Genomic DNA, 19,301 nt, shown 5'->3' on the forward strand with positions numbered 1-19,301 from the left:
TTGTTGGTAAGACAATGGAAACTGGTAATGGACATAAAACCGCTCACCTTTTGAGTCATGCTTATTAATGTAACCTACAACACCCGAAAGCTGTTCATGTTATATGCAAGAGCCTGCTGCATTTCAGTTTCTTCATAATTAGTGCTTCTAGCAGAGATGGAGACTTTCTGGATATTGTAAAGGGGGCCTGACTGTTACTTGTTACCTTTTCTGCAGGCGAATAAATGTAGGAACTCGCTTTCAAGCAGAAATCCCATCACTCCAGGATAGATCTCTGGCAGCAGTTGATGAACATAAAGCAGAGCTGGTGTGGCAGCCGTGGGGTGACCTGGAAACCAACAAAGTCACCCAAGAGAATGGTAAGAATGTGGAAGGCTGGTAAATGGGACTGAATTGCCACGGTTGTAGGGGTAACCACATATCTACTGTAGGCATAATTTAAAATCTCTGAGCTGCCAGTCAAGTGACATGTTTGAGTAGCCTTGAAAACAGTCTTAGGAGCAAAACTTGTTTACCAGGTTGTGTGTGGCAGAGGGGAGGTTGATAGGATTGGTTTTTTTTAATTGAGATTAAATGGGACCATTTGTTACTGGTCAGGCAAAGAACAGCCTTTTGCTCGGTGAAGCTTCCTTCTCTTTGTTAACATTTGAATGCCACATGCACTCAACTTCTGTATTTTCAAGGGATGTTCTAGACAGAATAGTATTTTGGAAAAATCAAGTTGTAGATGGAAGTCAGGATGAGGAAGCAGGAGTTGTGGCAGCTAGTAGCAGGCTTGGGGAGCTGTCTGCTGTTGGTGCACATGGGCTGTGGCATGTATAAATCCTGAAGGGAAGAGGAAGTGGGCAGGCTTGGAAGAAATCTGGATGAAAGAGAAAAAAGGGTATTGTGAAATGTAAATTCACAATATAGTAAAGGGGGGAATTCAGGATCTCTCTGAGGTGAAGGGAGATGGAAAGACATTATAGGAGGGAGAAGAGGAGGTTTGCAAGAAACTCCCATGTGTAAATAGTCCTGCATGCAGAATAATGTTGTGTGACCTTGTAGTCCAATGAGTTCTCGTGTCCAAATTTGACCCAGATAAATTTGCAAGCACGTTCAACTTCTGTGAGAGTTTTACTTTCTGTTATGTCTAGCTCTGCTTTAAAAGAGCTAATTAATGATGTGAATCCTGTAGGAAACTCCATTTTAATCTTCTTATCTGAATTTGTTTGGTACCTCTGTGGAAATAGTGGAAAACCTGCTAGCTGCTGCCTGTTCAAGCATTTTTCCTGGGGCTGGAACCAACCAGGAGCTGGCGCTGCATTTCTTACATGAAGCAAAGGGAAACATTCTGGTGAGTCTTCCCAGCTTTTCACCCTGATGCGGTCAAAGATGTTAATGAAGGCCAGGTAATCTGCCATTCCTGAGAGGAGAGCCTTGCAAACTCCTTCCTATGCATCTGGCTCCCACTGTTTAGTGTCCCTCAGAGATGTTGCTGTCCCTGAAGTGGCTTCTGCCTGATGTACAGTGCCATGTTCACTTAACTATCTTGCATATTTCCAACTTTGACAAGTTTGGCTTTTTAACAAACAGACTGACAGTCTACCAGGGCGAGTGAGCTAAGACTGCAAAATGAATCTTAAATGTTGTCTTCCTGGGAAGATGACCATGTTGGAAGGAAAAATAAGAGGCTGGGGCTGAAGCTGAGACTTTTAAAAAGTGCAGTGTCTTGCTCCTCTTACTTTCGGCAGATCCATTTAACTTCTCTGTGCATGTCTATAAAACACCTGTGCTGCTAGTTTCGTCAGTATTGTAAGACATGATACACTTTCATAAATGCCCTTTGACACCCCTGGGAGGTAATATCAAAGAGCAGAGCAGAGCATAGCATATGGGACAGGGTCATCGTCCTTTTATAGTTGTATGATCGATTTAACCTGGCATAAATGAGCTCTGTGGTCAGGAGTATCCCACGCTTTTGCCTGGCTGCTTGTCTCCCATCCCCCGTAGTGCACTAGCACTGACACTTGTGAGGCTGTATTGACCTGCGTTGGAGAAGAGAACAAATAAAAAGTAATTTTTGTGTGTATGTGTTAGGTTTCTGCTGGGTAAGTTCCCAGAACCAGCCCACCATTGTGATGCTGTTGCTGGCATTAGGGAGGAGCAGGGCTGCCCCTGGCAGCAGGAGCTCACTGTTAAGGTGGTTTAAACTGCTAATGGAAGCGTACCTCCATTCTCTCCTTCCTGCTAACTTTGAAAGCACTTCCAGTTTAAATGCAAAGTAAAAAGCAGCTTGAGAGGGTATTTTTTGTGTGGAATCTTTCAGTCACATAACTGCTCTGTTTTATTTTGAAATACTGCTTAGTTAAGTGAGATAAGATCACAATGACTTGGATGTTTAAGACAGACATTTAGGGCAGCGTTTTTGGATGCAAGTATGTAATTTAGGCCTTCAGTAAATGAGAGGAAACTGCTGCATGGTCTCTGTCTATGGAATTAACTCTCTCCCAATACTGTGGTGGTTGCGTTGGAAAGTGTCGATTCGCAGAGACATGAAGAGGTGCCAAGAGCTTACCACTTGCCTGTGGTACCCAGCACTCAGTGAATAGGCAAGAATGTGATTTTAAAGTTGTCCCAAGTTAAACTGTGCTACGGTTCTTCTCAGTTAGCTTGCCAGAAAGGAGAGGATTAACAATTGCCTGATCTTTGTTTTAAATACCCCAAACATTAAATTAATTATTTTGTGTTTATCTTAGGGAGCTTTGACCAAACTGCTATTGAAGAGGCCAGTACGATCGCCTGCCCACCCTTTGGCAGATTATCACTACACAGGTTTGTAAACCAGAATAACTCTGTGCTGACTATCATAAAGGAATTCTTCTATCCTTTTCTGCTTTTTTGGGGAACTCTGTAACATTACAATAAGATTAAAAGACCACTCTTGTCTCCGGTAAATCAAATGATGGCTTGCCAGGAGTTTTGCCTGTGTAAATTATGACACTTATAATATAAGAAAGACAGCATCTGTTGGAGCATGTGCATGTGTGTATTTGCATATGTGTGTGTTCTGATTTTCTTTATGGGGAAAAGGGAATATGATCCCTTACACGAAGCACAGAGAATGCAGAAAGATAGCTAGTTGTCACATCCCACCTCCGAGAAGGGGAGAGCGACGAAGATTCGCAAATCCCCTCGGTGTGGATTAAGGTGAGATAACACTCAAGGTCCGTACATAAACATAAACTTCAATGGAACAAACATTCTGTAAATGTTGACCCTCTCACAGTTATATCCACCTAAGCTGTGCGGCTTTATGAGAAGTTGAGGTAGGCCTTGGGTTACTTAGCAGCTTTAAGAGAAGAGAGAGAGCGTGCTAGAGGGGGGCGGGGAGAGAGATAAGGAGATCACCAGTCCTGGATCCAGCGTCAGACCTGCCGACGGGGTGTCGGTGTAGAGAGCACCCCAGAGGCTTGTGTGTGCCCCTATTTATTGGCCCCAGTTCCAGGAGTGGCTGAGACACCAGTCAGTCAAGGGAAGTGACACCAGGCCCCTCCCCATGACTGCCTTTTGCTACTTCTGGAGCTTTCTCTGGGGCATTGTCTGGGTTCACAGTACAGTCACTTGAGCCTCGTCCCTTACACCACCCCGTGGCTCAAACACTCCAAGGTCCTCTTCAACAGTGGTGATCTGAACATATCGTATCGAAGGAGAGAGAGAAGAGAATAAGCGGCTAATCAGGCACCTTATTATGGCAAAGCCGATAGCTAGACCGATTAATATTAACAAAAGTATCACTAAAGCTTCCACTATCCAATCCCACCATCCTGCAAGTCCAAGTTTTTTGAGCAAAGTTGAAATCCATGAGGCAGGGATCCAATCCACCTTCCATTCGTTTGATAACATTGACTGGAAGAAGTCTCCTATCGTGGCTGTGATTTCCCGCATCCTCTGATGTGCTTCCTCGATCGTGGTCATGGCATTGTGTATGGTAACGCAGCATTCTCCAGCTGTATGGTTCAGCACTCCACATACACCTTGTTCTTTGACTAATAGCATGTCCAGGGCTAGACGGTTCTGCAAGGCCATCTTTGACACCTGTTGAACCTGCAAATTTAGTTCTCCAAAAGCACGTGCAGTCCAATTACTCAAAATATGTACCTGCTAGGTCAAATTTTCCAGTACAAACTGGTGTCTTTGTAGAAGCACATTGATGGAATTCCAATGGTACAGCATAAACCTGCCATTTCATGCACATGCAGGTGTCCCATCTGAACACGCCTGGAAAGTACCCTGAGGGGCTGGATATTTAGCAGTGGAGCATGTTGATAGGTCATAGGGTTTGGTTAGTCTGGCTTCCCCTTCCCACGCAAAATTCCACTTTGTTTCGTGGGTAAGCGTAACTCCATGTTTTAACGCGGTTTCTTGATTGAGAATGTTTCCATAACACATGGGATCTAAAGGTTTAAACCCTGCTACTGGAAAACCCCAACAAGGACATGTATCCTGAATAAAGGTTCTCAACTCTGGGATATACCGTGTTTCTGTTGGGTCTCACAGTAACGATTCACAACTAATCATTCGTGAACAACTCATTAGGGGAGTATTCTCATGGGATAGGGGATTTATTTCCCGTGCATCAATTATTATCTGGATTGGACAAAAAATGTTTAAGGGACCAAGCACATTCATAATGAGAACGATCATGGTGGGTATAGCCACCCCATTTGTTAGGAATTTGAATGCACCAACCCGGGGAGAACAGGACGTTATATTCGTGGTGTAGGGGTTCACCGTGAGGTGGGGGGTCCCACCGACATACTAGATGACAGGGGATCTCCACTGCTCAGGACACCATGTCCAATTCAGTACAAGATCGCAAGGGATCTTCACTTCCCAGGGATACAATGTCCAATTCTTTCAGGCTGCGAGGGCAGCATTTGTAGTCCCCTTACAGAGCTGTTTCTTCCAACAGGTAGCATTCCACATGTCTCTCCAGGTCATGCTAACCGGCAATAGGCCACTGGAGAGGGTGCGTACCAAGTTTTCCCGCTGTACTCTTGGAATGGGGATGAGTCAGCTCCCCACAAGCATTTTCCCTTCCCATGTGTATTTCGAATGCACTTTTGGTTTAACATTTCTAGCTTCAAATTTAGAATTTGTGAGAAATTTAGCCAAATAATGGCGAACTTAAAGCCTGCGGATGTGGAGAGGTCCACACAAAGACCTTGGTCTGTTCAATTCCAGATTCGGCTAAAACCAGCAATCAGTTCCCATGCCAAGTTGGGCTGGTTATCCAAATTCCCAGTTGACTGAGAAAAGATTATACATCCACAAAGTAAGAATATAAGCTTCTCCCACACCATCTTTCTCTAGTAAAGAAACAAAACAGGCTTAATAAAATCAGACAAACAGTGCAAAGAATGACCCACTCAACAACTGAAAACATAAGTCCAATGGTGGGCTTCTGAAAACCCGCAAAATATATCTGTAAAGACAAGCAATGATTAATAGGATGGGACAATCCATCGGGTATGGATTCGGTGATCCTTCCCATGTGTGTCGGTGGCCACCCAAGTATAAAGATTGAGCTTTTTTTTTAAGGTTAAAGGCACTGCTCCCACTGTTGGCAAGTCCACCAGAACAGGTTGTCCTGGATAATGGAGTGGGTTTGCAGGGTCCTTAGCCTCCTTTTTCCCAGGGAGTATGGACAGAAGCTTGGGACAGAATGCGGTAGGTCGTGGGCAGCTATTAATTCCCCAGTGGCTATTGACTTTATATACCGCATCTGACACCCACTGTGCCCAGCCAGGTTGGGTGCTGCAAGAGCCCATTGGTGCATTTGACAATGCCATTCGCCTGGGGGTAGTATGGGGTATGAAAGATCCACTGGATCCCTTCGCCCCATGCCCACTCTTGAACCACCCCAGCACTAAAGTGGCTTCCATTATCTGATTGGATCGATTGGCGTTCGGGTAAACAACTGAACCACAACTTCAGACCTCTCACAGTATTATCTCCCGTCGCTTATTGTACTGCTTCCGCTTGGGTTAACCCCGACACCACTTCAACTCCTACTAGTACATATCGTTTTCCTTCAGAGATCCGAAATGGACCAATGTAGTCCACCTGCCAAGTGTCCCAAAACCCTTTATTATCTCTCAAGTGCAGGGGTTGGTCCTTAAGAGGGTTGTGTTCTCCTAATCAAGTGCGGCATAGGCCACACGTGGAAATAACGGTATTACACAACTCTCTGGTTACAGATCACCTGCTAACTGCCTCCCTGAACAGATCTTTACTTCCCAAATGGCCTCGTTTTACGTGCAACCATTCCAACAAATGTTCCCATTTTTCCCCCTCACCTTCCATGGCCATTCCTGCTAAACAGGTCAATGAATCCACCTGATTATTCAAAAGGTCATCCCCTGCCTGGTGTGCAGCAGCCCATCCTACTAGAAGGGACTTCTGTTTAGCAATATTTAGGATTTTTTCCCACTTTCCTCGTTGCCACACCAGTACCTGATTGACCTCCCATTGGTTTTGTTCCCAAAATGGGAGCCATTCAGTACATCCCTTGAACACAGCATACGAATCTATGTAAATAAACACTGGTTCTTTAGTTTCAGCCTCTCTAATAACCATGCTCCACGTGGCTGCCAATTCTCCCAACTGAGCACTTCCCTCCCCTTCTGTCACGATTCGGTCCCCTGAATCAACATGCAGGGCTACCGCTTGGTATTTCCATATCTTTCCCTCTCTTCTAGAGGACATGTCAGTGAACCATATGTTTTTTAGGTGGGGTTCAAATGGAGGGGCAGGTTTTATATAAGAGGGAGGAGGTCCCTGGTCCGGTTGATTGCCGGGCAGTTCTTCTATTTGGAGTATTTTGGGTGTTTCCTCACCTTGGCCATTATTGGTGATCTCTGTCTTAATCACTGGCCTCATCACCACTTCTTCATTCTCGGGGTAAAATATTTCTCGGTCAGTTTCCAACTCCTTAGTCAGGTACAAGGGTCTTAGGCCCTGTTTCTTGGACAACTGTGCCAAGCTTGTAAATCCCTGCACACTGTCGGGAACAGAATTAAGATCTGTCCAATCAGGAGATTCTTGTCCCCCTTCCTCTAATTCAGACCGTAAAATTTTTTCTTGGTCCAACACATCTGACAGAGCCACACGGAGTCGCTGAGTGGCACTATGCTCAATGGTCAGTTGGCTCCGCAGGGCTTCCACTTGTTCTTGCAAGGATTCAATCATTTCATCGCGTTTGCTTAATTAGGTGCCTCTCTCCTGGCCTGCCACTAGTGCTGCTCCCAACACAGCACACACCATGACTTTTTCTTTTCCTGGTCGCGCCTTTTATTCCTTCGTAAGTGTTGTAATTCTATCTGCTACAGCTTTTGGGTCATGCCAACTAATATGGGCCCATGCCATTCCTGGTGGGGAAGGGCAGGCCTTATATTCCTTCAGCTTTTCAGTAACGGGGGAGCAGTCAAGCACCAGCATTTCCCAGGCAGCCATGGCTTGCCACTGCTCGAACCTCTCCCGGCTTATCGCTGAGAGGTCACTTCCTGGCTCTCCCCGCCCGCACTCACCGGGTGGAGAGTCGGTATCCCATAGGACCTTCCAACACTGAGGGGATCCTGTCCGTGACACCAATTTATATGTCATGTCCCACCTCCGAGAAGGGGAGAGTGACTAAGATTCGCAAATCCCCTCAGTGTGGATTAAGGTGAGATAATACTCAAGGTCTGTACATAAACATAAACTTTAATGGAACAAACATTCTGTAAATGTTGACCCTCTCACAATTATATCCACCTAAGCTGTGCGGCTTTATGAGAAGTTGAGGTAGGCCTTGGGTTACTTAGCAGCTTTAAGAGGAAAGAAAGAGAGAGCAAGCTAGAGGAGAGGTAGGGAGATCACCAAGTCCTGGATCCAGCATCAGACCTGCCAATGGGGGTGTCAGTGTGGAGAGCACCCCAGAGGCTTGTGTGTGCCCCTATTTATTGGCCTCAGTCCCTGGACTTCTGGAACCTTCTCTCGACCCAGTTCCAGGAGTGGCTGAGACACCAGTCAGTCAAGGGAAGTGACACCAGGCCCCTCCCCATGACTGCCTTTTGCTACTTCTGGAGCCTTCTCTCGGGGCATTGTCTGGGCTCACAGTACAGTCACTTGGGCCTCGTCCCTTACCCTAGTACGTACAAGAAAGGCTGTGGTAACCTCACGATCACAGCCTCTCTGACGTGAATTTCCAGGGTGGAGTTAAGAAGGGGTTTTATGGGAAGAAGAAAGCTCAGCCAACTGTCGATGTCTGTCAGTGTTTCTGCAAAATTTAAATGCTGTAAACTGCCTTTGTAGTCTTGTACCTAATTAGAAAATAGTCAGCCATATGACACTAACTTCAGTGATCTAGAGTGACCCTAGCCACCTGAAAGACCTGATATAAGGTGGTAGAGAGACTTCTAATAGCTGGTGCCACAAAGCATAGAAATTACATTTCTTCATTATTACACACTCCTACTATAATGCCTGGGAAATATTACTTGGGTAATATCTATAAGGCAGGAGGAGATTCCAAAATGTGTTTATTATTAGAGGCAAGGGTGCTAGGATAGTAGGAATATTTGAGAAGTAATAAGTCTTCAAGTACAGTGGATTGCTGCTGAAAGAGAAGATCCTGTTCTCCTGCCCCACCATTTCCCTTGTATAAAATCTAATGACTGGTCACCACGAAGTATGGTTATTCGCCTTGCTGTTTTGTTGGAAAACATCTCAGTTCTTCTAATTGACTGTTCTTTGCAAGCTGAACTGAGTTAACCTGTGGTGATGAGTACTAGACCTAGCCCAAAGGAAGTGATGAGAGAGGAGGGCTGAAGTGGGGTCGTAGGAGAGGGTTTAACAGCAGTCTGCAGTTATGCTGGATTAGGTGTGACTGCACCCTTGCGTGTGTGTATTGGTCTTACTTAAGGTGAACATGAAGAAAAAGTACATAGAAGAGTAAACATTTGAAATTCCAAGGGCTTCAGTTACAACTTTTTTTATCTACAGGATCAGACAAGTGGAAAGTTGCTGAAAAAAAACTTTTCAACAAAGGCATTGCCATCTACAAGAAAGACTTTTTCTTGGTCCAAAAACTTGTAAGTTCTTTTTCTTTTTTTTAAATTACAGCAATGATACATTCTTACACATTTGAGCATTTAATTCAGAGAGTTCAATCTTGATTTTTCTGAAACTTCAGTATTAAGCATTAAGTCCTGCACTCAAAAGATTTCAGAGAAATTCTGTCATCCAGCACAGCATAAAATCTCACTAGATAGCTAGAACAATAGTGTTTGTTTTGCTGTTGTTGTTTACTTCACCCTTGTACTTACTGCATTACTTCCATTAGTCCACACTGTAGATATCACTTCTACAGGGCATATTTATAGAGTGCTGGTAACGTTCCAATACGGCTTAAATGGCTTGCTTATAAAACTAAATAGAAACACATCCTTGCTGCTGATGATGAAAAGGACCAAAGAAGGATATGTGAATGATGCATTCTTTAGGATCTTTCTTTACAGTTTTCTGTGGCAATGATAGTAAACATGGCCATTCCCATCTGTTTTCATGAGGTATGACGCTTCAGTGGGGGGGAAATCACTGAAGAAGAGTGCAAAACCAGGAGCTGCGTACATATTTCCTGAACAAATTCCCCAAAGGCATTTAAGTTGCAAAAAGCCCAGAAGCTAAGAGTATATTCCAAAACTTCCGGAAAAATCACTGATAGAGAGTATGTAGACAGTCACAGGTCTGTGCTGATAATTGTCTACCACCATATGTGTATGAAATGCACATGGCCAAAATGGCAAAGGGCTGCAAACCTTCTTTTCCATTTTTGGATCGGTATTCTGTTCTGGTCTTCTCTGAAGTGCTGGAAAATAAAGCTCCCCCATAAAACTGAAAGGCTGCTCTCAAGCCTGACAGCTCAGTTGGATGGAATGTTTCGGAGGCTAAGAGGTGCATTGAGCTTACAAAGTGCCAGGTTCCGTCACCTTTACATTGACCAGCTTTTCTTTGGAAAGTTGGTCCTGTAGTTCTCAGTGAATAACAGTGGCAATAGGGGATAAGCTGTGGGATGGGGCACACAGACAAATACGACACAGAAAAGAAGGCTTTACCAGCAGCAGTTGTGGTGGAATGCAGACTACTGGGGAAAGAAAAAATACAAAGTGTATTTACTGCACCTTTAGTAATTATTTATAAGCCTTCTTAAAGTCATGTAATCCATTGGACTTTTATGTTTTTTAAACACCAGATAAAAACCAAAACAGTGGCTCAGTGTGTGGAATTCTACTACACATACAAGAAACAGGTGAAAATTGGTCGGAATGGGACCTTAATCTTTGGGGACATTGATGTTGCTAATGAGAAGTCTATGAAAGATGAAGCTGAAGTTGACATCAAGGTAACTTCCTAAATTTCTCTCACCTCTTTTGGGCTGTGGTGTGAAGTCTGATTTTGTCTGTTGTCTCATTTGCTGGTAAAATCAAAAGTAGAAACAATCTGGCCAGTGTGGAGGAGTCCAGACTCACAAACTTGTGTCCTGTGTCACATAATGACATCTACTTACAGACACCAACATTAACAGTTCCTTTATCTTCTGGTGAAGAGTTCCCATAGGTTTGCACGTGTTCTTCCTCTCAGAAGGGACATTTACAGTGAAGAACAGGGGCATGAGGAGGAGGAAGAGGAGGAAGAAGAGGAGGCAGAGGAAGGATTGGATAACAGAAAGAAGAGCGCAGTTCCTCTCAAAGATGAACAGACACTACAAGATGGTGCAATAGTAAGTGCTGCTGCATTGTGCATGTTGTGCTTTCTATGCCACCTTCACTCTGCAGCTAGTTTAGAAAATAGTAGGTGGACAGTTCCAGCTCTATAAAGTTTGCACCTCTGACTTCTCCCAGAGCAAGAGACTGGGCTGAGGTAGCTTAGAGTATTACTAGCAACCAGACTGTGTGCTGTGGTGGGAGAACTGGGATGAGTAAGGGGAAAAAAACCCAGTATAATTCTTTGTGGTTGGTGCACACATAGGACCATGATGAGAAACGTCCTGAAAATATCCTGAAGACTTTCTTGTTAAATAAAACCTTGACCTGGAATAAATGAAGCACAGGAGCTCAGCCATTGTTTTTCTTCTGATGGTGGGTTTAAGTTTCAGTTTGCCTTAACTGTTCCCCTCTCTCCAAAGGCCAATGATGCCAATATGAGGAGTCAAGAGGCAACTGTCACAGGCAGAATTGGAAGGAAGCCAAGGGAGACAACAGTGAAGCCTCGAAAGCCTATTACTGCTCCAGTGCAGAGGAGAAGGCGGAAACAAAAGATAAAATTAGATGCTACCAGTAAAACTCAGAACACAGAAAACACATTTCCATGTAAAAAATGTGGCAGGTAAGAGCAACTCCGCTTCCAGCAATAGTCACAGAATTGCAGTAGGGCATCTCCTGTGGAAGCTTATTCTCAAATGAGCTTTCCTTCTGTCTATTTAGGCCAGAGACACTGGACTAAATAATTTTACTGACTTATTACCCCACTAATATTCGCAGATTAGGGGTTTTTACATACATTGATATTGAGATACTACTACTTGGATAATTACCTGCTGCTGACTGTTTTTCTTCAAATGGAATGAGACACCACCTGCATTTCACCTGTGTGGAGTATTTGGTGTTAAGCTGCACTTTCAGTTGCTGTATTGCCCCTCTGTAATGCCTACATTTTTGTAACAAGTAATTTCTATATATTTGCTATATCACATATTAAGAACATGGTATAGACTTACTATGAACAGTGGTATAGAACTACTTAGACACTACCATTATTATAGCAGCAGATATTAGGCCAGTGGGTACACAGTTCATCTGATTAAACTTGCACCCATCTTTTGTGTCTGTAAAATATATTTGTCTTTCCTCTCATGGTTGTAATAGTTTTTGTAGGTTTGTTGCCAACAGATTCATAAATGTCAAGAAAATTCAGTTCCCTACATAAATTCCTTACTCCTAAAACAACAGAGAGTCTTGCAATACCAGTAGTTATCCCTTTATTTAAAAAAGGCACCAAGCTAGGGGATGGCAAGAAAATGCAGTCTCCATCTAGTTACATCACTAGGGGTGTTGACCGATTCCTGCTGTGGCTGGGACTTAGCTGGTCCTGCCAAGGTGCCCTGTCTCTGTGCCGTCGGGGAGCACGTGGCATTGGAAAGGGCAGTGCTGTGAGAAGTGAGGCAGTTGGGATTTGGTCCTGGCCACTGACAGAGGAGAAGCAGGCAAGGATTCTTAATGGTGTCTAAACTTGGCTTGTGACATTTGGTGCCAAATCCAAATAGTTAATGGTGAAAGATGGAGGAATAGATCATAGAAGTATAAAGTTAGGAGGAAATAGCTCAAGTGTTTCTAGCTGTGTGGACAGGGCTTAGGAGTGGCATTTGGCCATTGTTCACCTCCATGTTTATTGTATTTTTGCAGCATAGGGGGAATGCCCAAAAAACAGGGCCCTGTTGTGTTAAGCAGCACGTGCGTATTTCAGATACCAGTGCTGCCTCTCTGAATTTAAAAAATTCAGAATGAATGAGAGATAAGAGGAAAAGGCTGCATTAAGAAATGAAGTGAATGGTTTGAGGGTGCTCAGGACCTCCTGCTAGCACTTCACCTACTGCTGGCACACGCTGAGTCAGAAGTGGTGTTTGCTATAGATGCTCTATTGCAATGCCAATGTGAGTTCCTATGCCAAAGCTCACAAACGTGAGGCTGGAGCAGCAGAAGCTCTTTTGGAGAATTAATGAAGGAGACTGTAGGAGAGACCAATGCTAACGTATATATGTGCTTCCTCAGGGTGTTCTACAAGGTGAAGAGCCGCAGTGCTCACATGAAAAGCCACGCAGAACAGGAAAAGAAGGCGGCCGCACTGAAGCAGCAAGAGAGAGAGGCGGCAGCAGCAGTGGCGGCAGCAGCAGCCCACAGCCAGGCCCGGCAGGAAGAGAGCAGCGAGAGCGGGAGCAGCAGCAGTGGAAGCAGCAGTGTGAGCTCGGATGAAGATGGAGAAATATAGCAGCAGACCAGAAGTGGAGGGAGTAGCAAGGCTGGACCCAACCTCCCTCTTGGTGGTCTCACTTTTTTTGCTTGCACTTTTCTTACCTGACCCATCAGGTCTCAGTTTCAGTGCTGCCATTTCCTCATGCCACATGTTCCACTTCACCTTGCCAGTACTGACCAAACCGGAATGGTGGATGAAAAGATTTGTTTCAACTTCTTTGTTTGTTTGTTTGTTTGTTTTTAAATAAGATTTCTATTCTATTTATAATGGTACCTGAGGTACATAATAGAACAATGTCACCTGCAGTGGAAGTAAGTTCTCTCTCAGGTCAGTCAGACCTTTCTTTTTGTGCTTGTCAGGAATCATGATAACAGGACTCTTGGATATAAAGGTTTCCAGACTGGAGCAAGAAAATGATGCTTTGCTCTGAGCTAAGTGTATCCAGTTACTGTGACACTGGTGATTTCTAGATGTTTCCTTTCTCAGCAAGTTCTCCTTCCTGTTACACTTTCCTGCTTTTCTTTCTGAGCATTTATTCGGGCAGCCAGCAAGTTTTGTGGAAAGATGGTGCGCACTTTTGGCCTCTGCTTCACAAAAATGAAAAGCGGGATGAACAAGGCACTCTTCTTCCTTTTGAGAGGAAGTTTTATTTTTCAAAAGGAAGCCTGAGGTGGTTTCTTTTATGCCATTAAGAATGCAGCAATGGATATAAAAATATCCTGTGGGATTAGAGTAGCCACAGGCCTTGCGGGTTGTCTCATCTTGGGAAAAAAAAAAGTCTGCCTTTGATTAACTTAATGGAAAGTAGTCTGGGCTTCACAAGTGCAATTTGAAATGAAAACTGCTGGGTTTGACTTTGCATAAACGAGAGCAAGTTTGTTTAGTGAAAATGAACCAAGACCACCTCGTGCGCTGGATTGTGTGCACCTCAGAGGTGGGAGGAATGGACTCTCATCTCCAGCAGTCTCCTTAAATCCCTCTGTGAATGGCTTTTACCTCTCAGCACATCCGTTTCTTTCTTATGGCAGCCCTTGTTTATTCCTTGAAATTCCATCATCAGGAGCTTGTGTGGTGGGGCCTTGGTTTCCCAAATACTTCCTGTCAGACAGTATGTACCTGCAGGAGGAACTTGTCACTTATTTCCACACGGGTGGCTGGACAGCCCTGCCTGCTGGGTTGTTCTGCTGTGAGCCTTGCTCTTTGCTGAAAGTCTGACCTTTCAGAACTGACTAATAGCCAAAAAAATCTAGCCGCCAAAAGCCTGCTGGTGAAAGAGAGTTAAGAAGTAGTAAAGTGAAGTAAGTGGGCCAGGTGACGTAGATGTTAGATTTGCACAGGATTGTTCTGTACATCTTTATAGCCCACATTTATCATTATTTCATAAAGAATTAAAGAATCGGATCACTTCCCTGTGCTTCACGGCTGGTCAGTCCCAGTCCCGTACCCCGGCTGCCCAGCTCCCTCCCTCCAGCCAGTGCTTAGAAGCAGCGCTGATCCACCAGCTTCCTGGGCGCCAGCCGGCACTCTGTCAGATCGCGTGTGCGCTGCTTCGGTGGTGCAATGCCGAAGGAGCCGATCGCTCCTGCATTCCCAGGCAGGGATCCAAGCGGGGTTGCTGTACGTGAACTACAGAGTGTTCCTGACTGGCTTTTTTTTTTTAAATCTTGACCCTTCAAGCTGCTAGATAAATTCTGGGTTAACTATGGAAAGTGGCTCTAACTCCAGCGTGCCACATGGCAGTCTTTTCCTGCCCTGCGGTTTTAGGCAACCATGATTGCTTCACTAAGTCTGGGAGGCTGGGTATTGTACCATGTTTGCTTTGACATATATATGCCTTTGGATAGAATCCTATATCTTAATAGCAGAAACAGTTACTACTCTTATAAAATAAGTAGGAGTGTCATTAAGGACTGCACTTTTTTCAGTGTTGACACTTTTGCCTTTAAGTGTTCAATTTTCTGCCAAGGTTGTATTTTTCATTCCTAACAAAAGGAGGTTTCCTTTCAGCGTTTGGATGACTGTTCCATGTCCCTACATGCACGGCTCTTGTTGACTAACTAGGCTGTGGAAGCAGATGGCGTGTCATGAACTGTTAAAATCATTCAAAAACTACAAAGAACTAAAAGCTACTAATCTTTAAAAAGAAGCTTAAGCAAATCAGTCTTCCTATTAAGAGTTTCAGTGTTGATAGTTATCTTTTTCCTTTTGTAAATTGGAGAAAATACTTGTCTGCCATTATCCTTGGGCCCTTAGAGAGAACAGAAGCTTTAGCACACTGTGCCAGGACAGGCAGTAGGTGAAGCAGCTGGACCTCATGGTCCACTTGTAGTACTGGGATTAATTCCAGTAAAAAGCAATGATGCAATTAAACTTAAAGTTCTGAAGTATGTTTCTGAGAAGTTGCCAATAGTTTCCAGATCTTGAGAACTGCAGGGCAGGGCAACAGTGCAGAAACAAGCAGGGCTTGTGAGTATATCTAAAAAGTATTTAAAGTCATGTAGATACTGTTATACTGTTGTAATGAATGCGTTTGCCTGGAGTACCAGTGTCGCAGCAGCAAAACGGTGTACAGTTACTTAACAGAGACTGGGAAGGCCTAGAAACACATAACAAAGAAATGGAGAGAGGGGTAGAACTGGCACACATTGAGAAATACGGCAAAAATGAAGGGTTTTTTTTGTTTTTTTGTTTTTTTTTTAGATTGGCGAGGAGAGCTGACTAAACTTGAGAACTAAAGTAAGGTTAATCAAACTGTCTTAGAAAAATGCTTTCACTGTCCTTGCTAAAACAGTGCAAAATCAATCAGTATGTAATCCTTTAGGAAAAACCAGACTGTTCATACTGGGACAAACCAAAACTCTGTCTAGCTCCAGGTCTTGTTTCTGGCAGCGATCAGGAGCAGATGCTTAGGAAAAAGCAAGGGATAGCATGGACCAGCGGGTATAGTCCTAGCTAGAAAATAGGATGCTAAACTAGAACCTACGTGTGTTCTCCAAGTAAGGCAAATCTGCAGAGAGGTTTGTACTGAAATGTGCTGTTCTCCTTACGGGCAGAATATCAGGATATTTCTCTGCCTTTTACTCTTCTGCTCTGTGTATCACCTGCATTTACTCTAGTATTTTTAGTGTCTGGAATTATGCCTGGGTAATAATGAGCAAACACTTAGTCATGGCCCTCAGGAGTTTTCAAGTTTGAAGTAGTTTTAGATATGGCATAGCAAATCATGGTGACAAACAACTGATCAGATGAAATGAAGTACAAAGATTTAGGGAGCAAATCGTGGGATTGCTTAAAGTACCAATTTAATCTTCTTTCAGATACGATGATGCTTGAATGGAAGCATTATTATAGTCTTCCAAAGACCAGACCTTTCCCTGATTCTCCCTATTTTAGGAAATCCATATAAGAGTAATTTTTCCTCTTATCTAGGATAGGCCATTGAGGTGCTGATAAGAACAAATCAGAGATTTTCTTTTAATTGCACAAAAATGATGTGTGTATTACACACTGAATGCAGTACTGGTTGTTTCTCTCCAACACCCTGCTGCAGTAGAAGAGAACAGGAAGATTTGATACAGTGAGGTCTGTCACTGGAAGAAAATCAGAAAAGGGCTTTTTCTGAGGATAACCTCTAACAGCTGTGGGTTAGCACAGCTGACCAAAATCAGGTAAATATTCCAAGTAAGTGGATCAGATGGAAATGTTTCTAAGCATGTTTACATATTGCCAGTAGCCACCAGAAGACCTCTTTTCTGTCACGGTGATAAGTAAAAATGCTCCTCTGAGTGTCTTGTTTAAAAACAAACAAGCAAAACCAAACCTGCTGCCCACTTGCTTACAGTAGCAGTTTGGGATTGATCCTACATCTGAATTAGATCCTGCCTACTAGCAAAAGTTGGCAGAGAATTGTTTTAATGAAACAAACCAACCAACCCTCAATTGCTGTGGACAAAGCATTTGAACTGAATTTGTCTAATCTGGAATGAATGCTGTTATTCTTCTTAGTGGGCGAAAAAATTACTTGAGTGGCTCTTTACTGCAGCACAGTGTTAATTTAAGGCTGTGGTGTTCCAATTTAAAAAAAAAAAAAAAGATTCTTCGCTATGTTCTCTTGATTTGTCTGTTTTAAAACCCTATGCTCGTTATTTTCCATCATTTAAAGGCCTATTTACTGATCCCCAATTAGTATAAGGGTTTGCTGTTAATTTAGAAAAAAGGCAGTATATGCTCAGTCATTAAGCTGAGTTTGAACAAGGCATCTCTTTGCTTTAGCTGTCTTTTCTATGGGAACAAACACAAGATTTATAGACTGCAATTCCGTAAATGTGCACTAATAGATTTGCCTCTTACAGTGTGAGACCAGGCTTCAGGTGGTCGTATGCCCAGTAGTCAGGTGGCTGCATTTCAAAACCATTACCTATTTGAGTCTTGATGCCAGCGTTGGGCGTTGCGGAGATGCAGCGATAGACCGCATTTTGCCCTGATCGCGTACTTCTGCCTTTCTGCCTGTGCCGTCTGCCCTTTACAGCTAGATTCAGTCTTTCAGGTTTGTGGTCTGCATGGGATAGCGTCTCAGTTTTGTAAGACTCTGTGTGTATATAATTACTAGATCTATGCATGCACTTGCAATGCATATCTGATATAGCTACAGGTGTTTTGCAGTCTAGCTGCAAGAACAACTCTGCATTTTAATTTATTTGATGCTTTTCCATTTACTGATACAGGTAACGGTATCTGAGAGAACTCAACTCTGTAAGGTGAAGGCCTACAGAATTTCAGTCGGCTGTGCAGGACCTTGGTATTTTGCTAGCTAGGACCAGGTGGGAATATAGCTGTTTGAAGGCAGGGCAAAGATAGAAATTCTAAAGCTTAAAGGTAATCCCATACTAGAGATACAATGTGAGGTCCAAATTAGCTAAAAATACCCTCTGATTTATCAAACTGAGGCTTTCGGTCATTTTTATCATTGCAACAATCTTAGATTAAAATCAACATTAAAAAAAAAAAGTGTTTCCTAAACCACAAAGAGTGAGCTTTCTCACTCTCGGCAATTACACACTTCTTAATTCTCTTCCAGGCAGCGGACTAGAAAGTCCCTATATATACATACCCTATTCTGAAAGAAGTGGGAGTAGGGAGGACTGTAGCTATAGAAGTCTTGTCTGCTTTCATACAATGGCACTTTTAGTCCAATGATTACCTCTGCCAGAAACCGTATTCTAAACCACATTTTCCCACACAAACTTTCTCCCTGTTTTATCTTCTGATGTGTGTCTGAAAGTTTATAAAGCTTTAAAGAGACGGAGAAGCGGTGTCTGCAAATCACGTTTGATTTTTGTGGGGGTGAGTTTCTATGTAAATTCGTCACTTGGGTTCAGCTGCTTTACTTGCCCTCGTTCTCTCCTGCGTCAAATGTTAGGAAGACACAAACTTTGAATCCCCAGCTGTCTAAGGACTTTTCTTTCCAAGACTAGGATTCCGCTGACAGCTGAGCCTGAAAAAAACCTTAACTTCTCCAGGTTAGAAGACAACATATATTTTTATAGAAATGTGACGGTGTATTTTAAAAACCAGTTTCCTGCAGCTTCTCCACGTGTATTTTTCCCCTTGTAGTTCAGATTTGATATAAACTTTTTTGTGTTCCTTCTTCTTATGTTCTGTTTTTAAATTTGTAGTCAAAGCTTTGTTGTACTGTACAGGAACAGTCAGCCTTTGTAATTACTGTATAAATGCTTTATAATAAAGTATATAACTTTTATTTTAACAAGTGAGCAGACACATCCTTTTGTGTGTTTGCTGCCTAGGGCACCTTTTAAAAGACTGTTACATGTTAAAAATGTACATATATAAATATATTTACCTGTTGCTGTACAGTTGTGATAGACTGGACTGAATTTATTTTTTTGTGTGCTTTTTTATAAAATATTAATACACTAAAGGAAATCTTGCTGATGTGATTGTAATGTACCATGTAACTTATTTACTTAATATCCTCTATATATCTAAAAACCCTTTTATTAAATGAGGTTTAAAAAAGAGTTTCATAGCTGAGTTTTTTGACGGTATGAGGGAGCGGCTGGGGGGGTTCGGGGTGGTAGTGACTGTGACGCATTCATGCAAAGGAAGCGGTTACGAGTTCTTTTAGCTAGTCTGCTCTCTCGTCATACCCACCTCTGTGTTCTCCATAGCAATTCTCGAGGCTTGTTTCTCAGTGTAAACTTCTCCCCGAAGACACCAGCCTGTGACGT

At 43.2% G+C, this 19,301-nt stretch overlaps 1 protein-coding gene across 6 annotated transcripts in view; it reads left to right on the forward strand.

The window, feature by feature from the left end:
- Nucleotides 1-19,091, forward strand: part of MIDEAS (mitotic deacetylase associated SANT domain protein) — a 65,844-nt gene extending 46,753 nt beyond the window's left edge. For all 6 annotated transcript variants that reach the window (XM_076344706.1, XM_076344705.1, XM_076344710.1 and 3 more), the window contains 8 exons: nucleotides 217-359; nucleotides 1,233-1,336; nucleotides 2,739-2,814; nucleotides 9,028-9,116; nucleotides 10,277-10,426; nucleotides 10,631-10,804; nucleotides 11,210-11,409; nucleotides 12,852-19,091. In XM_076344706.1, the coding sequence (XP_076200821.1) occupies nucleotides 217-359; nucleotides 1,233-1,336; nucleotides 2,739-2,814; nucleotides 9,028-9,116; nucleotides 10,277-10,426; nucleotides 10,631-10,804; nucleotides 11,210-11,409; nucleotides 12,852-13,068 (1,153 nt within the window). In that variant the 3' untranslated portion in view covers nucleotides 13,069-19,091. The remainder of the gene's footprint in view (nucleotides 1-216; nucleotides 360-1,232; nucleotides 1,337-2,738; nucleotides 2,815-9,027; nucleotides 9,117-10,276; nucleotides 10,427-10,630; nucleotides 10,805-11,209; nucleotides 11,410-12,851) is intronic.
- The last annotated feature ends 210 nt before the right edge of the window (nucleotides 19,092-19,301 follow it).

The sequence above is a fragment of the Aptenodytes patagonicus genome, chromosome 7 (assembly GCF_965638725.1).
Source record: "Aptenodytes patagonicus chromosome 7, bAptPat1.pri.cur, whole genome shotgun sequence".
In the NCBI taxonomy this organism is placed as follows: Eukaryota; Metazoa; Chordata; class Aves; order Sphenisciformes; family Spheniscidae; genus Aptenodytes; species Aptenodytes patagonicus.